The sequence below is a fragment of the Pungitius pungitius genome, chromosome 6, assembly GCF_949316345.1.
Source record: "Pungitius pungitius chromosome 6, fPunPun2.1, whole genome shotgun sequence".
NCBI classification, from domain to species: domain Eukaryota; kingdom Metazoa; phylum Chordata; class Actinopteri; order Perciformes; family Gasterosteidae; genus Pungitius; species Pungitius pungitius.
The window spans coordinates 1,292,180-1,310,424 of NC_084905.1; the positions used below are offsets into that span (position 1 = coordinate 1,292,180).

At 40.1% G+C, this 18,245-nt stretch overlaps 1 protein-coding gene across 6 annotated transcripts in view; it reads right to left on the reverse strand.

The window, feature by feature from the left end:
• Positions 1–1,284: 1,284 nt before the first annotated feature.
• The window catches only part of lrrc4ca (leucine rich repeat containing 4C, genome duplicate a), a 36,551-nt gene continuing 19,590 nt past the window's right edge, over positions 1,285–18,245 (reverse strand). For 4 of the 6 annotated variants that reach the window (XM_037450922.2, XM_062563025.1, XM_062563022.1 and 1 more), the window contains 2 exons: positions 17,453–17,516; positions 1,285–6,251 (listed from right to left, as the gene is read on the reverse strand). In XM_037450922.2, the coding sequence (XP_037306819.2) occupies positions 4,254–6,200 (1,947 nt within the window). In that variant the 5' untranslated portion in view covers positions 6,201–6,251; positions 17,453–17,516 and the 3' untranslated portion in view covers positions 1,285–4,253. Of the gene's footprint in view, positions 6,252–6,642; positions 6,713–15,084; positions 15,154–17,452; positions 17,517–18,245 lie in introns of all 6 variants that reach the window. The other 2 variants (XM_062563023.1, XM_062563024.1) reach the window with 2 other exon arrangements.

The following is an 18,245-nucleotide window of genomic DNA, read 5'->3' on the forward strand; positions in this document are numbered from 1 at the left end:
AACACCACGCAGGAATTAAGCACTCATTAATTTATTTGAGCCTCGGCAGCAGACTAAATAAGGAAATGAGGAGCTTAGTGGTGTGTTAGTCAAAAGCCAGTGGAGGAAGCCCTGGGCCTGGTTTTATAAACTGTAATAAAAACAAACCTGTCATACGCTTAAAAGAGCAGGCTGGTTGGAATTATTCATCGTATTGGAATGTTTCCTCAAACTCAAGAATGTATGCTTTAGTCTGTTTGTGTTTGGATGACAAAAATGAGCAGACATTAATTATTATCTCAGAAAATACCAATGCCATTGTTGAACGTTTGTTTGAAGAACTGTACGTTCCTACCCAGTACTACCTGGTAGAAGAGAATAGTGCGTGTTCTTTCCTATTCCTGCTGTTCAAAACAGTCTGGCGTTAGTGGCAGAATTCAACAATAGAAGAAACTCCAAGTGAGTTCTAGTCCATTGTTGTACTGGTTTGGGCCTTTTCATGGATCCAGACTCCAATAGAATTGCAACAAACCAAATGTCCATGTAAACAATCAAAAATGCAGCAGATACAAGGGCCTTTTCATTGCTGCTTGCAGCTTTGATTACGGCCAAGTTATCGTCTGTTTCTATGTTGCCATGGTTACGTAGCCGATGATTTTAACAAGTTCCTTACAGCATGTGTCGGACGTGACTGTCCTCGATCCCAGACAACTCCAATCCGCACAGAAGACATGCTGATCATTTATTGCCGTCTTCTGGACTCCAGGTTCTGGACTCCAGGGGGAATATGCCTTATCCGACCCCCCGTATCCCTTCCCCTGGACTATCCTATGGCAGGAGGGAGGTCCAATCCCCAAGGACTTGGCACAATTCATATTGTGTTTTATAAAGTTATTGTTTAATTCTGATGAAGTTTTGCCTGATTGTAATGTTTTTGTTGATGCATTTTTGTTTGCTTGTTCTTGTACTGTGTTGTTGGCCCTTGTATGGTTATTAACAAACTCAGACTAAATCAGTAAAGAAACAGTCCCTTGTGAGTACTTTATCAAACGAGAATACTCTCAACATGAATATACATTCAATACCCATGGAGAAAAATGACAGTCATCTATTAACCAAGCCCTCAAATGTTTCTTTCCACTTCCAATTATGACTGGACACAGTTAGAAATTAATATATTTTTTAATAAAAGAAAACATGTTGGTAGAAATGTGCTTTGATTTGTAGATAACGACTTAATACTGTTAGAAAATCTATCATGCTCTTGAAAGCAAGAACCAGAATGAAAGCAAGAACCAGACGATGCAGAAAAACAACAATAGTTTATTTAACCATATTTTGTGTAACTACAAACTCTGGTCTCTATAATCAATCTCCATATCTTTTTAAAGGTCTTGAAAGAATGCTAACATGAAAATCAACTCTTACTCTTTTACAGCATGTTTCTCTTTTTCAGTTTTAGAACAGGTTGTTGGCACAAGTAAAATCATTATGTATCCATTTTTTTGTTTTATTTTATTCTAAAAATGTATTTTTATATAAATCTACCACTAAAACAGCATTCCCTCTGAGAAAACATGTAAAAAAAAAAGGAAAATTGACAAAATATTTAGATATCTTACATACATGAGACAGCTTGACTAAAATGCAACAAATTGACCATGTAAATTTTCAGACAATTTACCTCCAACAAAAGGCAAAAGGGAGAATGGTTGAAGTCTCAAGTAAACTGAGTACAACTGTGATTATCCAACCATTAGCAACTGAAACACAGAAAAATGATAGAAACCCATCTCATTCTACAGAAGTGCAATTGTGGGATACGTTGTGTCAAGGGGTGACAAAAAAAATAATGATAGCAATATATCCCTCTGGCTGGACTAAAAAGATCTGGGGACTAAGAATTCAAAGTGGAATTAAACTAGTTTACTAAACAACTCCAGAATTAACTATCGTTCTTATATTTCTAGCTCATTTATTTTCCTTTTTTTTCCATAATTGAGACATCAAGTTATCGGAAGCAGCTTATTTTTTCACACATCTTTTTCGAGGATAAAACACTCCATCTAGTATTGGCTTCAATGGTGGCTGTAAGTAGTTTATTGTTTGTCTTTATTCTGAAATGTGGGAAGTGAACTCCCGTAAAACGTATCCAGCTACTCTGCTTTCTTTAAGAATGTTCAGGGGCTAGCAAATGTAGTTCAGAGTGAATTTAGCCAGATAAAGGACAGGATGAGTGCTATAATAGGCTCTACCTAAATGGACACCCGATGAGCTTGAAAGTGTTTTTGTTTAAACCAAACTGTAAAATTAAAGTTTAGAAAAACAGGAGCATGCACGTGGACAGTAGAGATATGGATTATTTAACAGGAGTAAAATCCAACCATTAACCCAAGATGAAACTAGTATTGGATCTTTGAAAAAAAAAAGCCATATACTTCTCATAAATATACCTTTTTAAGTCTATTGAGGAGCATATGAATCGTGAAATTTGGGCTTCAAGTTTAGAGGAGTGAATGGTGGCTCCAAAAAAAGCGCATGCTACTATCTGTAACCGTATTTTTTAATGAGCCATTGTCTTTTATACATGTCCTTATTGACTAAAGCAAGAAAGTGGCCTAACTTTCATATATATATTTTCATGTAAGTGGAGAAAAGACTGCAGGTATCTCATAAAAATATTCTTGGGGGCCCGCTATGTAAGTGTTGAATCTGACAAATGTCTGCCTAACCTCTGAATTGATGTTGCCCGCTGCCATTTTCACAACGGGGACTTCGAAATGGTTTCCAGTGTATGGCTGCGTGCAGAGCTGCGTTCATCCAAAAGCTATGAGCACATCAATTAAAATGGAAATTGCGTCGTTTCAAAGGGAGAGGGATAGACGCAGGTGCAACCCAAACATCTGGTTGATGCCCAATCCCACACATTCACTCCTAAAGCCTCTCACAGCATAATCCCTGCTGCTCGGGGCCAAGTCCTGTGGTTGGCAGGGGCAGGGTGTGAATCTGGAGGTGCCAGGCACTGCCCATGTGAAAGTGTGGCACACAGATGACAGGCAATGTGCTCAGGCAGCTGTATAAAGGGTTTAAGCTCTTTCGTCTGCTCATCAGTCTGCTTCTGACAGCACTCAGTCCTGCAGTATAGCAGATGAGGTAAGGGGTCCCAGCATGAAATAGATGCCTTGAAAGCAGTCTCCTTTTAAACGCCACACTACAAAGCCCTGTTATGTAAAAGTGAGGTCATGATACATTGAAAACATTTCGAGGCAGTGAAATTTTGCCATAATTTAAGATCATCTACATTCTTCACAAGACTCTCCTACATTTTTATTCACAATTATGCAGATTCTAAAGTACCAATTAATGCTGTTCCTGTATCATGTCCCTCTGAATCCAAATTGGTCTTTTAATGGAACGTTCTCTATAATGGTTAGAATACATCCACGAGAAGCTGGTAACTTGAGTCAGAAAAGAGGAGATTGGGGATAACATTTTGCATATTCATCAGAAACACAAAAACAAATGTGAGACTTTTCATAGTTAATCAACATAAGTGAATTTAACTTAAATGCGCTTCTAATGCCGAGCGTCTATTTTTACAACAGCAGAACAAAAGGACATATTCCCCACGATCCTCAGTCTTTTGATTGCAAAACAGAGCGTGCTTAAAGTGTATCTGACAGATATGATTAAATAATGAATTATGATCAAATTCTGACATTTACGTCACTCTCTGTGAGATATTGAACATGGATGTATCTTCCAACTAATCTCAGTGATGAAGATTTCATCACTTTATCCAGAGCTGGAGAAAATCACTAATGTGCTCTGATAGATAGGGGAAATTAAGTCTGATTCAAAGGTTGCAGTTTATCCAGAAACAACATGATGAATGATTTTTTTTTTTTCAGTAGGTTTTCCCCAACATGTGTTCAAACTGAGTTTGAAAATAATCCAATCTCTTGAAATGAGAGGAAGGAGAAGAAAAAAAATCAGTGCTGAAAAAATAAATGCAGAATAAACTTTTTTTCTTGATTTAACCACAATAGCTTTTTTCTTAAATAAATAACTTCTGTTATGTAAAGACACTTTTTTTTACCCTAATTCCTAAAGTCATTGAATAAACATCACCAGCCACAAATTTGCCAAAATTCTGTTCCTCCGTTTTTGAGCCATAGTTCTCAAAACCAAATAGTCTGTTATGTCCCGTCACTAATGACTTCATGTCATTCCATTAGTTAAATGTCACATTTTGAAAAAAACAAACAAATGAATTAGATTTGGGTCTCCTGTACATTGTCTTTTGAGCTGGCCCGAATTAACAAAGGTTCGTGGGCTGAACTGTGTAGAGAGTTGATAGTGGAGACATGATTGTATGCAGTCTTGTAGGCGTTGTAGTGGTTGAGGTGCTCATGCTCAAGAGGAGGCAGGGTCAGGTGCCCTTCCATGCCCTGGCCCCCAGTTACACAGTCCTCGTCCACATTGATGATCTCAATGGTGCGTGTGGGTGCATGGTGGTTCTGCTGGTGGTGCTGTTTACGCATCTTGTAAAAGATGATCAACATGACTGCTGCCATGAGTGTGATTGCAACAAAACAGCCAATGATGATCTTGGTTGTCTTCATGACCTCATCCAAACCATTCAGTGGACCATTCCCAACCAGTTCTGTGACTGGGACTGTGTAAGTCTTCTCTGTGGTGCGGGTGTAGAGGGGAGTCCGGACTGTTGTGGTTGTTGTAGAGGTTGGCGAAACAGACTCCCATGTACCAGCTGAAGGGGTGGGCCCCACCTTCTGTTGCACAGCAATGGTGAAGGCTTCATTGTGTGGTGATTCTATTGTCTCCACTGTCACTGTGGTGAAGTAGCTGAAGCTGCTGTTCTCAGTGGAGGACACATTGAGCGTGGCAGATGCTGTTGTGTTTCCTGCAGAATTACTGACCATACACGTGTATGTGCCGGTGTCCTGCATGGTAACGTTGGTAAAGTTCAGGGTGCCATCGGTAAGCACAGATATTCTGATTTTGTAAGCTCCGTGTGTCATGATGGAACCATTGGGTGTAATCCAGCTTACCGACGTCAAAGAGCTGGCTCTGCATTTCAACTCTGCAGCGCTTCCTTCTGTCACATTTAGATCTGCAGGAGGCTCCACAATAACAGGAGCATAACAGTGAAAGTGGTTCTGGTCCAGCTCGCCAATGTATCGTCCTTTGTGGTGGGTTGGTGAGCTGCAACGGGCACAGCAGCTGGTGTTAGCTGGTACCATCTCCTTCAGCCACCAGCTGAGCCAGAGGATGTCACAGTTACAATTCCACGGGTTGTGGTGCAAGTGTACCCTCTCCAGGTGATGTAAAGGAGTGAAGAGATCATGGGGCAAAAGGGTAAGATTGTTATGGGCTAGATTGAGCTCCACTAGTGACTGCAGGTCATCAAAAGAGTTCCTTTCTATTGTCTGGATTTGAGCATGCATCATCCATAGCTTCTGCAAATGGATGAGCCCCTTAAAAGAGCCAGGTCGGATAACTGCGAGCTGGTTCCCTGACATCTCCAGTTCATCCAGCCTCACTAGGGGAATGAGATTGGGAATTTCCTTCAGATTACACATTCCCAGATTTAGGTAGCGCAGATTGCTCAGCCCTTCAAAGGCACCCTCAGATATGTAGGAGAGCCGTTTGAGCTCCCCAAGGTCCAACCGGCGTAATGAGGGCACTCTGTTGAAAGCATAGGAGGGAATGCTCTCTACGGGGTTATTCCTCAGCCAAAGCTCCTTTAGTTTGGACAGGTACTCAAATGCCCCGTTGGGGATAGTGGTGAGGCGGTTATCAAAAAGCTCCAAGGTATTGAGGCTGGCCAGTCCATTAAAGGCCCCCAACTCAATTTTGCGTATGTGGTTTTTGCTCAGCTGGAGAATCTCCAGATGTCTTAAGTGCTTGAAACTGTCCACCTTTATCACCTGAATTAGGTTTTCTTGCAGGTTCAGGTATCGGGTGTTGGTAGAAATGCCATCAGGGACATCTCGCAGGCCTCGCCGGGTGCAGATGACTTTGCTGAACTGGTTGCTACAGGAGCAGACAGAGGGGCATGTCTGCGCACGCACCAGCCCTGCCACCACCAGCAGCTGGAGGGCCAGAAGCAGCACAAAAAAAGGGTCGGACAAGGCCCGGTTCCACCTAGGACCTCGCATCATCTGCTGCTGCTGAGAGGAGGTCATCTTGTTTAACATTCATAATTCATTGACTGGTTTTGCACTCTTTGGAATGAGGATTTGGCCTCGCTGAAATGAAAGAGAGAGACAGAAGAGATACATCAGATAATTGGGCTGTCATATGTCACTTCCAATCATTAGCATTAAATTACTAAGTATAGCAAATTTGAAATCTCCAAAAATTAAATGTGAGGGTCTGTGGGTCACATAATCACATACATAGAAAATACAGATATAAACTTGTAACTGTGATGCGCCTTACATCCATCTGTGTTTATGGGTACACTGTCCTCCATGCAATCTCAGTCACATAAAATAAAATCACAAAGAATATGTTCTTCTGTGCTGGATCTCTGTGGGAGGAGGACGGGAAGGGAGGAAAACCAGCTACTACTGCTGTGTTGAGTCAGTTCTATTTGAGACTCGAGAGACATAAATAACAAGGAAGCTTGCCACCCACCAATCCTTCGAGTCAAGAAATCTGGGTACGTCTGATTGCAACTCTCAGTTCCTCAAAGGCACGTATGTGACTGGAATGTCAAACAAGAAAGACAAAAGTAGTGCTGGGGAATTTGTTTGTGTGACTCTTTATGTATTTCACCAGAGGAAACTGCAGAAATACAAACATTGTAGATTTAGTTAGATTTACTGTGTGCGAAGAGCGAAGATGATGATGATGATGGTGCTTATTTAATTTATTCATTCCATTTTATGTTCCTGTGTTCTATTTGCTACCAGTTCATTTAAAGTTGCTTATGTTTTTGTGGTTGCACAATACGGTTAGAAAAGGTGCCATTCATATAATAGGAATGAAAGGTAGAAAGCAAGGAAACACTGCAAAGGATGAAGGTATAGCTATAAATAAAACCCTCCAGTGTGAAGAAAAAGTGTAGTCATATACAGGTGCTGTGAGTTTTAAAAGGGAATCTGGCATTCTCATTAACTGTTGGGATACAAAAGATGACTTCATAAAGACACAATTTAGTCTTTATCAGTTATTACTAAGTGAACACAAGAACATCGAGTAGTTGTAAGTTATTGAGTTATATATATGCGATGTGCATGCTAACTGAAGCTGTCACAATAATGTTTAGCTGGTCACACAGCCAAAAAAATTCATTCCAACATTATTTTGAATCATTGCCATACAAAAATAGATTCCTTTCACTCTCCTGAGAGAAGTTGAAGAAGAGAAGTTGAACATATAAAATCACACACACACACTATGTGTAGCAGCATTAGCATGATAGTTGATTTCTAAACAGAATCAAACACATTAAACACGTGGGCAGCTGTTGTGGGATCACAATGTGTTTCGTTTCTATGCAGTATGTTCAACGAACAGCCTAATCTGCAACAGACAGCTCTTAACTTCATGAGCAGGCTATTACTGTAACTACTGATTAATTGCTTGATTACTGACTCCATTTATTCTTCCATTACAAAATTTAAATTCCAAGTAGCAATAGCCTGAGGGTGGAGAAAGCATGTGTTTCCATGCTGGGGTCCAGGCAAATTTGACAGGGTTCATAGTGATCACATTTCTTTATTGCAGCTTAAATTTGTTAGAAATGAAAACCTTGCATTTAACAATTGAGCCTCAGGAATGAATTATAATAAAAGTGAAACCACACGCTTTTATTATTCTGTCAAATTCAATGCTTTTTCAAAGAGACCTTCCATCAATAATAAGACCGAATACAATGCACAGTATAGATTTTTGAATCATTATCCCCAGATAAGGAATCCGCATATCTCATCTCACTATCTACCCATCCTCCTTTTGAACAGATTAAACTGAAGAAGATCTAAATTATGGCCAAAACAATGCTTCCTCATGAAAGCAACACAATTAGATTCAATTAGCAGAGTGAAGGAATTTTGCCCTAACAGATTACGAACTGTCAATTGCCTTTATGTCTGGTGGAGAACAGAAAAGAATGACCCAGATTAGTGCAAAGTTGAGCAAGATCTGCAACATTTGTGAATTCATTTCTGGTATATGAAGTGGAAATAATTCACACTGAATCCAAATATAAAAATAGACTCTTCGTGTGTCTATGCTGCAGCATAGATGACAAAAAGGATATATCGTCAACATTCAATATCAAAAGACGTCAATTCAGATGATCTATATAAATGTGTTATGGTAATGAGGACAATCTTTTAATAGAAGCATTACATGATACATTTACTAGAACATCCATATTTTTGAATTTAACAGATAAATATGTGTTTCATAGCAATTGCTATATCTTTAGTCGAGAGCGTGATATTTCAATTTGAGAGTATGACCCAATGATTTCGCTTCAGATTTTGTAGTGCTTTCTCTGAAAAATCCTGTTATTACTCTAGTAATGACAGTCCCTACTTGCGCATGGATCTGTTTTTTTCGGCTCCAACGGTATGCTTGCACTCAGATATATCAGCTGTTGCACAGATTTCCTGTGCTTAAGTGTCAGAGTGTTCCTTCCACACTAAGGCTGCTTTTGTGTGTTTTTGAAATTCTTGCTCTGAAATGTCTCCCCTGCTCCTGGATTTACACTCTGCTCCTGGATTTGTTTGAGAGTTAGTTTTTATTCAGTCTCAGCTGAGCTACTTCATGCTCATCTAACACTAACTCTGTAGCACACAGCTATATTTTGTTGAAGGTCTTACACACTGGTAAGTATAATTAAACTCACCCGCAACAAAGCCGAGATCCTTTAATTGGTCAACAAATTTTTTAACTTGGTTATTGTACCAAGCAGCTTTTTTCCAGAAACCTGCCATTAGGCCACTTAAAGGTAACCAATGGGAATTAACTGTTCCAGCCGTAAAAACAATGTATATCTCTTTCCTTGATACAACTAATTAATACTCATACTGCATAATTTCAGGGTCAGTCTTATTCTTATTGATATTGGTTAGCTATCCTTCTGATTCATAGTACAGACTCACGGCATGCAATGACCACGCTTTCCAGCCCTAACACTCTCACATTCAATCCTAAACATACGGAATGAAGATGTATCATAAATATTAAATAGAAATTAAATATAATTCATTATGAGATAAATACAAAAAATGTCAACTACGTTTCCACAGGCAATTGAGAGCATACAGCTGTTGATATTCACAAACTGAATAAATTCTGCTGGTCTGCTAAAAATGGAATATCTGCATTAAGGGAACTGCATGTTATTGCCTACAGCGCTGACCCTAATGACATCCCATAATTTGCCAAGTAGCTGACATCTATTCAACTGGTCATGCGTGCCTCTACACTATTTTCATTCTTTATGTATTTTATGCATGCATAAATCCCATTTTTCATCAAACCACTCTTTTATTTTTGCAATCAGCCAGAAAAGACAGAATAAATTATTTAGCAGTGCTAAGGGAAATTCTTCTTGGGCGAAAGGCCCTTAAAATAGGCTTTTCCACTGCCGGGTAAAAAGCGCAGCAATTTCTTTCTGTTTTATTTTCCTGAGCAATGGCCAACAAATTTTTTCCTGTCTTTGCCGATAATTCATGCTTCATTTGAAAGGTAAGAACTCTCCATCAATCTGCAAAAACTTCCCTAATACTCAAGAACCCAAAACTATAAGTCTCCTGTCTGTCACTCCTCTTTAGAGTTCAAACACATTGAACACGAGGCATGGATACTTTAGAGTGAGAGATGTGTGTGGGAGTTGGCATATACGCTGGAAAGAGTGGAAGAGAGAGTGTTAAAGAGGAAGAGATTAATGAGATATTAATCAAATTAGGTCACTCCTTGATAATGCCAGAAATCTTGCTACAGTTCCAAATATAAACCAGAATCCTTTGTGGATTCCAGTGTGCAAGGAACGCACCTGCATACAAGCCCTGTGCTCTTTTCCATCTCTCTCTGCTCTAGCATCACCGGATACACATGCAGAACACTCATTGACTACTGCAAAGAACGCTTTAGAAGAAGTCAGCTATCCTATAGGGATATTATGCTTTTTTCAAGTGTTTGGCCAGTGTTAAAGAATTTGACGACACAGCATACTCTCCTTGAGCCACTGTCAGGCACTGCTGCGTATCTTGTGATACATTTGTGTTAGCTACTTTGAGACTGAAAACAGTGTGTTACTCAACTGCTTACCTGCTATATTTTTAATTAAATATATATTAATGGAAGTCTTTTTTTCTATTAGTTTGGCCAAATTTACTGGTTGTTGCTGTTTCCGAACAGCTAAAAAATTACTTGTGTGAGGTTATTAAAGAATATTTGAATTTCATTTGTATTTAGCTTTCAGTATTTACATCTCACCCTATTAGTCTTTCATTAATTTATTTGTCACTAATACTTCTTAACACATACATTAAAATACATGTGAACCAAATGATTACACAATTTAACTAATTTAATCACTGTTCACCTCCAGGCCTACAAACTCCACCAACAACAATACAGAGATGCCCTCAACACCACTCGTTCCTCTTATTACTCCCACATCATCAAATCTGGCTCCAACAACCCGAAAACGCTTTTCTCCACCATCAACCTCTCAAGCCCATCGACATTATCTCCACCTCATTCACCACCAGCAAATGCAACTCATTTCTATCATTTTTCACCGATAACATAATTGCAATACACAACCAGCTGGCTGTCCCACCCCCCCCACACACTGCCCCTGGTCCTCAAAATGAATCTCCCCGCCTTCCAAGTCACTCCTTCTCATGCTTCAGCCCAATCACTGAAACAAACGTTTCCTCCATAGTCTCCAGTGCGAAGTCCTCCAACTGTGCCCTTAACCCCCTCCCCTCCTCCTCTCTGTTAGAATGAAAAAGAAGGAGCGAACGTGTTCAAAAATTGAAAGCCTGGATGGGGACGTCTGGAAGAATTCAGCCGAACAACTTCTCTCGTTCTGGGAGATTTATTTGTCAGATCACAGGTCAAGTAACAGCGCTGCGTTTGCGAAGGCAGGAGCAATCCTGTCAGCCCGCAGGCCGGAAGAACAACTAACTCAAATCAGGAAGAACATCATGTTTTATAACCCTTCTAAGACAGGAAATGGAAAGATTTCTATTGGCCCTAAACTGGTGTAGAGGGGGAGCAGGTTCTTCCCCCACCACACAAGACTCAGTCACATACGATTTAAGGGTCTTCTAATCGTAATGTAAACAAAACAAAACAACCAAAGTGTGTGTGTGTGTTGTATAATACTTGATGTGTCACTAACCTCCATCCTTGTCAGACTTGTGTCTGCCTGCTCGGCACATCCTGCTTGCCCTCTGACCTTGCATTCTTCAACCAAAACAGGGCAATGATTCTCTAACTTAGCACTAAGAAAAAACGTTTGATTATCATCTCCCTTCTCATCACTAACATTATCAACTCCTCACTGTCCTTTGGTTTCATAACCCCCCCTCACTTAAGCTCGCTGCTGTCACCCCCGTGCTGAAAAAACCTGGTCTCGACCCTGACATCCCCAACAACTACCGACCAATCTCCAACCTCCTGTACCTGTCCAAAGTTCTTGAGAAAACTGTGGAGTCCCACCTCAATCACCATAATCTTTATGAACGCTTCCAATCCGGATTCTGCTCAAAACACATACTCCATACAAAATTACCTACTCCTCTCTGCTGACTCTGGCTTCCTCACCATCCTCATTCTCCTTGACCTCAGCGCTGCCCTTGACACAATCAACCACTCTATCCTCCTCTCACGTCTCCAGTACTCCCATGGCATAGCTGGCACTGCCCTCTCCTGGTTCACCTCATATCTCTCAAACCGATATCATTTCATTGCCATAAACAACTGTAAATCCTCCACCTCCCCAGTCACCCATGGTGTCCCACAAGGTTCCGTTCTTGGTCCCCTCTTTTTCATCATCATTTACATCCTTCCCCTTGGATTAATCATCCATCGTTATGACCTCAACTTCCACTGCTACGCCGACGACACACAACTCTACTTCTCCTCCATGAGCATCACCGCAGTCACCCACTCCAATCACTGTCTGTCTCACTGACATAAAATCTTGGATGAAACAGAACTTTCTCAAACTCAACAATACATCTGAAATCCTCATCATCGGCCCTACCACCGTCATCCGCTCAGCCCAGACCTTCGCTCTCAACATTGATGGCTCCATCGTCACCCCCTCCAGCCTCCCCCTTAACCTTGGTATCATCCTCGACCCCACCCTTTCTTTCCTACCCAATGCCAACCACATCATCAAGACTGTCTTCTTCCACCTCAGAAACATTGCACGGCTCAAACCATACCTCTCCTCTGCTACCACCGAAATTCTCATCCATGCCCTCATAACCTCCAGACTCGACTAATGCAACAGCATCCTCTACGGCTCTCCCAACAAAATCCTCAACGAACTGCAATGCGTCCGGAACGCTGCCGCTCGACTGCTCACATTCACACGCCGCCATGAACACATCACCCCGGTCCTATGCAACCTTCACTGGCTCCCGGTAAAATACAGGTTACAGGACCAAGCATCGGACCTGGGGCGACAAGGCTTTCTCAGCTGCTGCACCTCCCCTCTGGAACACGCTGCCCATCCAAATGCGCCAGGCTACCACCGTATCATCAATCAAACAAGCCCTCAAAACCTACCTCTTCAAACTCGCTCTCAAATGCTAACCCCTACATGACTCATTCTCCAGTTTTCTCCAGTTCTATTGTCTTATCATGTTTATCACTATTGTTGGTCAAGTCTGGTCAATTTTGTACAATCATACATTGCACAGTTTTGGCCCTTTAGGTATAGTATATACTGTATGTATGTAAATACTGAAATATGTGTTAGTGTGTGAATTGTGTACAACTGCCCCCGTCTTTTCCTCAGTTCAAGCGACAGATCAATCCTCTGATTTTGAGGCGCAAAATAAAATGTTCAGGATGGCTGTGAGTTAAAAAAGACAACGAGGAATCATACTGTATTTCTTTCTTATTGTCTTAAGTTTTGACCGGCCAAGTGAAACCGACATGCCGAGTACTCTGTGAGTGAGACACACCGACAGCTGCTCCCCGGCCCACAGCCTGACATGGTGCCATTCACAGTTTGTAGGTCTCATCTATAACAAGATGGTGAAAATAATTTGATTAATCTAAGAAACACCAATTCAATCGTCATTCCATGCATATACATACATATATTAGGAAGGTACTTCACAATTGAAGCATTCCTAATTTAGAAATCACACCTTATTTGGTCATTTCAATCATACTCACAATCCCATAAGTGGGTAGTTTTTGCCTGTTTCTTGACCTCAAAAACATCAACCCAATTCATGTATTGTGTGTATTTGAATGTACTTCTGGAGATCTGTGTTCAAGTAGCTTTGTTTCAAGTTCTTAACTTAAACTGCAAATGGAGGTGAAGCAAAGTGTGATCATTGAAGGAACGGTTGGTTGGAGGGGCTGGTTAGAAACATACAATGGGGGGGACGTAAGTAGAGAAAAACGCAATCTAATGAACAATTGTACCTTCAGATATAAAAAATCATTTTATGTGTGGCAAGCTACCCCTCTCAGCTCACAGTTACCTTCCTATTCTAATAGCATGTGTACTGGCATTCGGAAACTGTTCAAGATGTGTAGATTCTCACATGAAGAAAACACTTTTGACCTTTGTGTCCTGTCTTTTATGCAATATAATAAGAAAGGGTATGTGGAGAAGAGTGGTATATCATCATCATCATCGAGTAAAGTAACTGGGAAGGTTAAGTTTTTGTGGTGTGGGTTTTAAACACATGAACAAAGAAACGCCTCCAAGCAGTCTGACTTATAATTATCACTGTACCCAGACATGCTCATTTCCGGCAAGCTTCTTTGTTTTTCCATCTGCTTATTAGACTGCTCATTTAAAAACCTGAAACTCAATTGTTTGCTTCTAAAGGGTTGGTAACACAAATCCATGGAGACAAATTATATTAAGGTATTCATTTTGCCATTATTCAATAAAAACAATAGTACAGTAATTCTGAACCTGAAAACATTAATGTGGAACAATGTAACTCTCAGAAATACTGAGCTGCATTATGAAAGGCACAATTAGTTAGATTAAGACATAAGAATATTAATATAAGCTTAAGGGAATTTATTTGTATTTCTAAGTTATTCATTTTTTAAACATTAAAATCGACTGACATATGACAAAGAATTATCATTGGAGTTTGCTCAAATGTCCTCACTACTTGAGTAGGTTGCAAAGTTGGCCACTGTTTGCTTCAAACTTGCTGTGGGTTAAGCTTCTAATATGAGTAAGAGATTTTGTCACCCTGTAAGTGTTAACCGTTTCTTTTTTTAATATCCATTAGCACTACATGCAAACATAACGCATCGTGCTGTTTTCAATGACGTGTCTTTCTCTATTTTTTAAAATATGCCATTGTCGTGACGCTTTGATTGTGAGTCAATGTTCCAGTATCTGCTTTAGGAAGCGGTTTGTCACCAGTGTGTTTGAGATGATGTGTCATTATGGCACCTCGCTTGTTATTCATGTATGGGCCACTTCTTTACGGAGCAATTGGCCTCCCCCTCAGAAGATGGCCCCCCCAAGCATAACATTTTCCTGATAAATAAACAGCAGTAATTTCAATTGGCCTCTCAGGACATGGAATGTCCGACCAGGGGTTTATTTAGCGTGCAAGGATACAAACACATGTAAATCTGTAAAAGCTTGTAACAACCCCCCCCCACACACACACACACACACACACACACACACGGTGATGGGGATTACTAAGGCTTAAAATAGCTATTTGAAATCAATCTAGTCCATTCCGCACAGGAGCTATTTGGCTGTCTGTTATTTCTGAAGAAGGCGAAGACGTTTTTTATTTACGTGCATCTATGATGTGTGCCTTTTAGCTTGGGCAAATCTTTACAAGCTGTGTACATGATAACATGTCTGTTTCTGACATTGGGGGTTTGTGGGTGACAAGAGGCATTTCTTGAACCAATTTCCATCCTATGAGCATTTCCGGGAGGCTGTGGGCAGAAAATGTCTGTTACCCTTCAAGGACGTGGGATAAAGGAGTGTGTCTGTAATACGGCTGTCGCTCAGGTGCCCGGTTGAGGTCGGGGGTTAGCACCAATCACTTTCAGTGTGACCGAGCCGAGCAATGGTCATTCTGAGGCTGCAAACCCGGACATCCAGGCTGCACAGTATTGAGTCTAGGGATTGAGAGCACATGTGAGATAAGGGGGAGATTGGGAGCACACTGATGATATCTGCAAACTACAGGCCAAACCGGAAGCTGTGGTATCAGTTAAGATTAAATAAGTTAAGTCAGGGGAACTCAAGTTTACTTGTTGAACACTTATAATCCCTTTGACCACTTCACCTCAACTCAGTGTGAGCTCACAGCCACATTGGAGGGCAAATTCACAGAGCAAAGGGGAAAAAAGGGGGGTTTAGGTGTGAATTTACTTAACAACTTTCTATATTGCAGTTAAGAATATTACATAAAACAAACCATCAAGGTATTTTCCTATTAATGCCAGTATTAAAAGAAAAGATAGTGAAGCCCACACAGACTCTGTTGGGAGGTGTATTACACAATTTTAGTTGTAATAGGCCAGTCTTAAGGTGATTGTGATTTTGTCCCTCAATGTCTGTATAGCATTAAATGAAGGGGTGTTTGAAGTAAATGACTTCAAATGAGACCAATGCAACAGAGATTTGAATTGTATTCAATTGATTGCGTGCAACTCTTACATTTCCAACACAATCTAAAATAACAGACGATGAAAGATACCAGATAGTCAGTGCCTGATCCTGCACCAGCAGGAAAAAAAATGGTTTACTGTGGAAAAGATAATAGAACCTAAAATAATGACATATGGCCAACATAGACCAAGGCATTGTCGGCCTAGAGGAACAGTGGCTGCAAGTAAAAGCTCCCACACACTGTGACAGTAGCTCACACCAAAAGTAGAACAGATGTGTAGTGAAAGGAACATGCATGAGTTGCAGCAGGGTTGTTCACACCAGAGGCGTTTTTCTGTGCGCTGTCCAAAGTACCTCTTTGTGAACAAAACAACGAAATATCGCCTGACACAAAGGTGAAATGTCTGGTGAAAATGGAATTCTTACAGTCTGAGGTACTGAGAGTCATAACACTCTTCCCATTTTTATATTTGGGTGAATTAGTATCATACTTTCCATCTCATGCATCAGCGCAGCCACGTGTCATTTCTCATTTAGTGCAGTACTTTGATTAGGTAAAACCCACTGTACGACCGACAAGGCTCCCTCTGTACTATCTTCAATTAATCATTTTCAAGCACTTAAAATCCTTCAATGAGGTAGCTCATGTTCGTTTGCTATTTAATATTTCACAAGAACAATTAACAGTGCATTTATTGTTTTTAAATTTGATTTGCACATTGCACCAAGCATTGCCAAAATGATGAAGGTGACAAGTTTAAAATTGTGGGTTAAAATTTCAAAGCTATTGCTTCGGTAATTATTCAACACAGTCATGAAATAGACTCAAATATACTAGCTCTACTGTTGCTTAAAAGCAATACTCAACACTGTAGTTAGTTAATATTCTGGCCTTGGATGAATAATAACAGATACAATTCATCATCATGTGCTTGATTCTAATAGAAAGTGTAAAAATTCCTAGCTGAAAATTCAAGTCCTATATTTAGGTGGCAAAAGCTTACATTTTAAAATGATGCTAATTTTTCTGATCCCTGCAAACCATCAAACATATGACGAGTTCAAAGGCACATAATGTAACTTCGATCATCTTCAATGGCTCAGCCATGAAATCGCTCGAATAAATGATAGCTAAAAGCAAAAACTGTATATAGCTCTTTTATTTAGACATTCATTTACTTTCCCCATTAAATCCTTTTCACAATCACAGATGTCTGGAAGCTAATCCCAGCATCCAAAGGACAGAAGACACAGAAACATTCTAGTGATTTATAGTTTCCAATCCACTGAGAATTAGAGACCTTTCGACTGCGCTGTGATCCCACGCCTTATGAAGTGTGGTTTACCGAGAACATCAGGATGATTTATTTAAGCTGAAAAGGTCTTTTTTTAGGGTGAGTGAATAAAAAGTATTTTATGTATTGTTACCAAAGTTACTTTCACTCAAATGTCTGAATATCTTTTGATGATCAGTATTACATATGCATGATTTTACCTTTTCGATAATTAGATTTCAGGTTAAAAAATACGTATTCTACACAATTAACAAGAGCAACACACGCAATTTGTCCTGGTGGTCCAGGTATTGCTTCTGGCTTTGTCTAATTTAGTTCTTACCTGGCAATTTAATCACAGTTCCAAGGTGTTCTGGTCATCCCTTTGATGCACTGTAAAGCTGTCCCTGAAAAAACAAAAACAAACGGTAAGAGTATTATATGAACAGATAGTAGATTTACAGTATGTTTTGGAAGGATTACTACTCCACTATCAAAAATGCAAATATTGAACCCCTAGGTTGAAGTCTAATTCAAAATTTTACTTTTACTGTTTCTAAATAGTCATTGAGTAGTTTTCCTTTCAAACGCTTCCTTGTGACTCTTTGCTGATGCTGATATTTTAGTGCCTGTAAGAACCTTTATCTAACTTTAAAATACACCACTGTAAGTCGGAAGAGATCATTCCCCAGGGACACGGACACATTCAAAGCTGTAATGCCTCCCAAACAAACACACATGCACACAAAAGGACAAACCTTGCTGAATAAATAATGGTGGACAAAAGCAAATGAAGATACAGCTCTGTCTTGTCTGCCATCCATTAGTGCAAAGCAGGAACTATGGATACAAATAAGAACCTTTGATCCACTATGACATTATTGTTGGAGTCTGTCATGACCCTGACCTTTGTTTAGAGACACGGGTTTGCTTACTCCGTCTCATTTATGCAGCATTGCCAGTGAGTATTGTTTTCAAGTTGCAGTTGCATTAATAAGTAACTGGATATACACAGCAAATACACAGCAACAGCACCTTGTGCTTTTGATGATGAAATGGAGTCAAAATGAATTAGTCTTTTGGAGTGGAAGGGTACAGTTCTGCAGGGGTTGTCTTAATCCCTGCATGTGGTTATG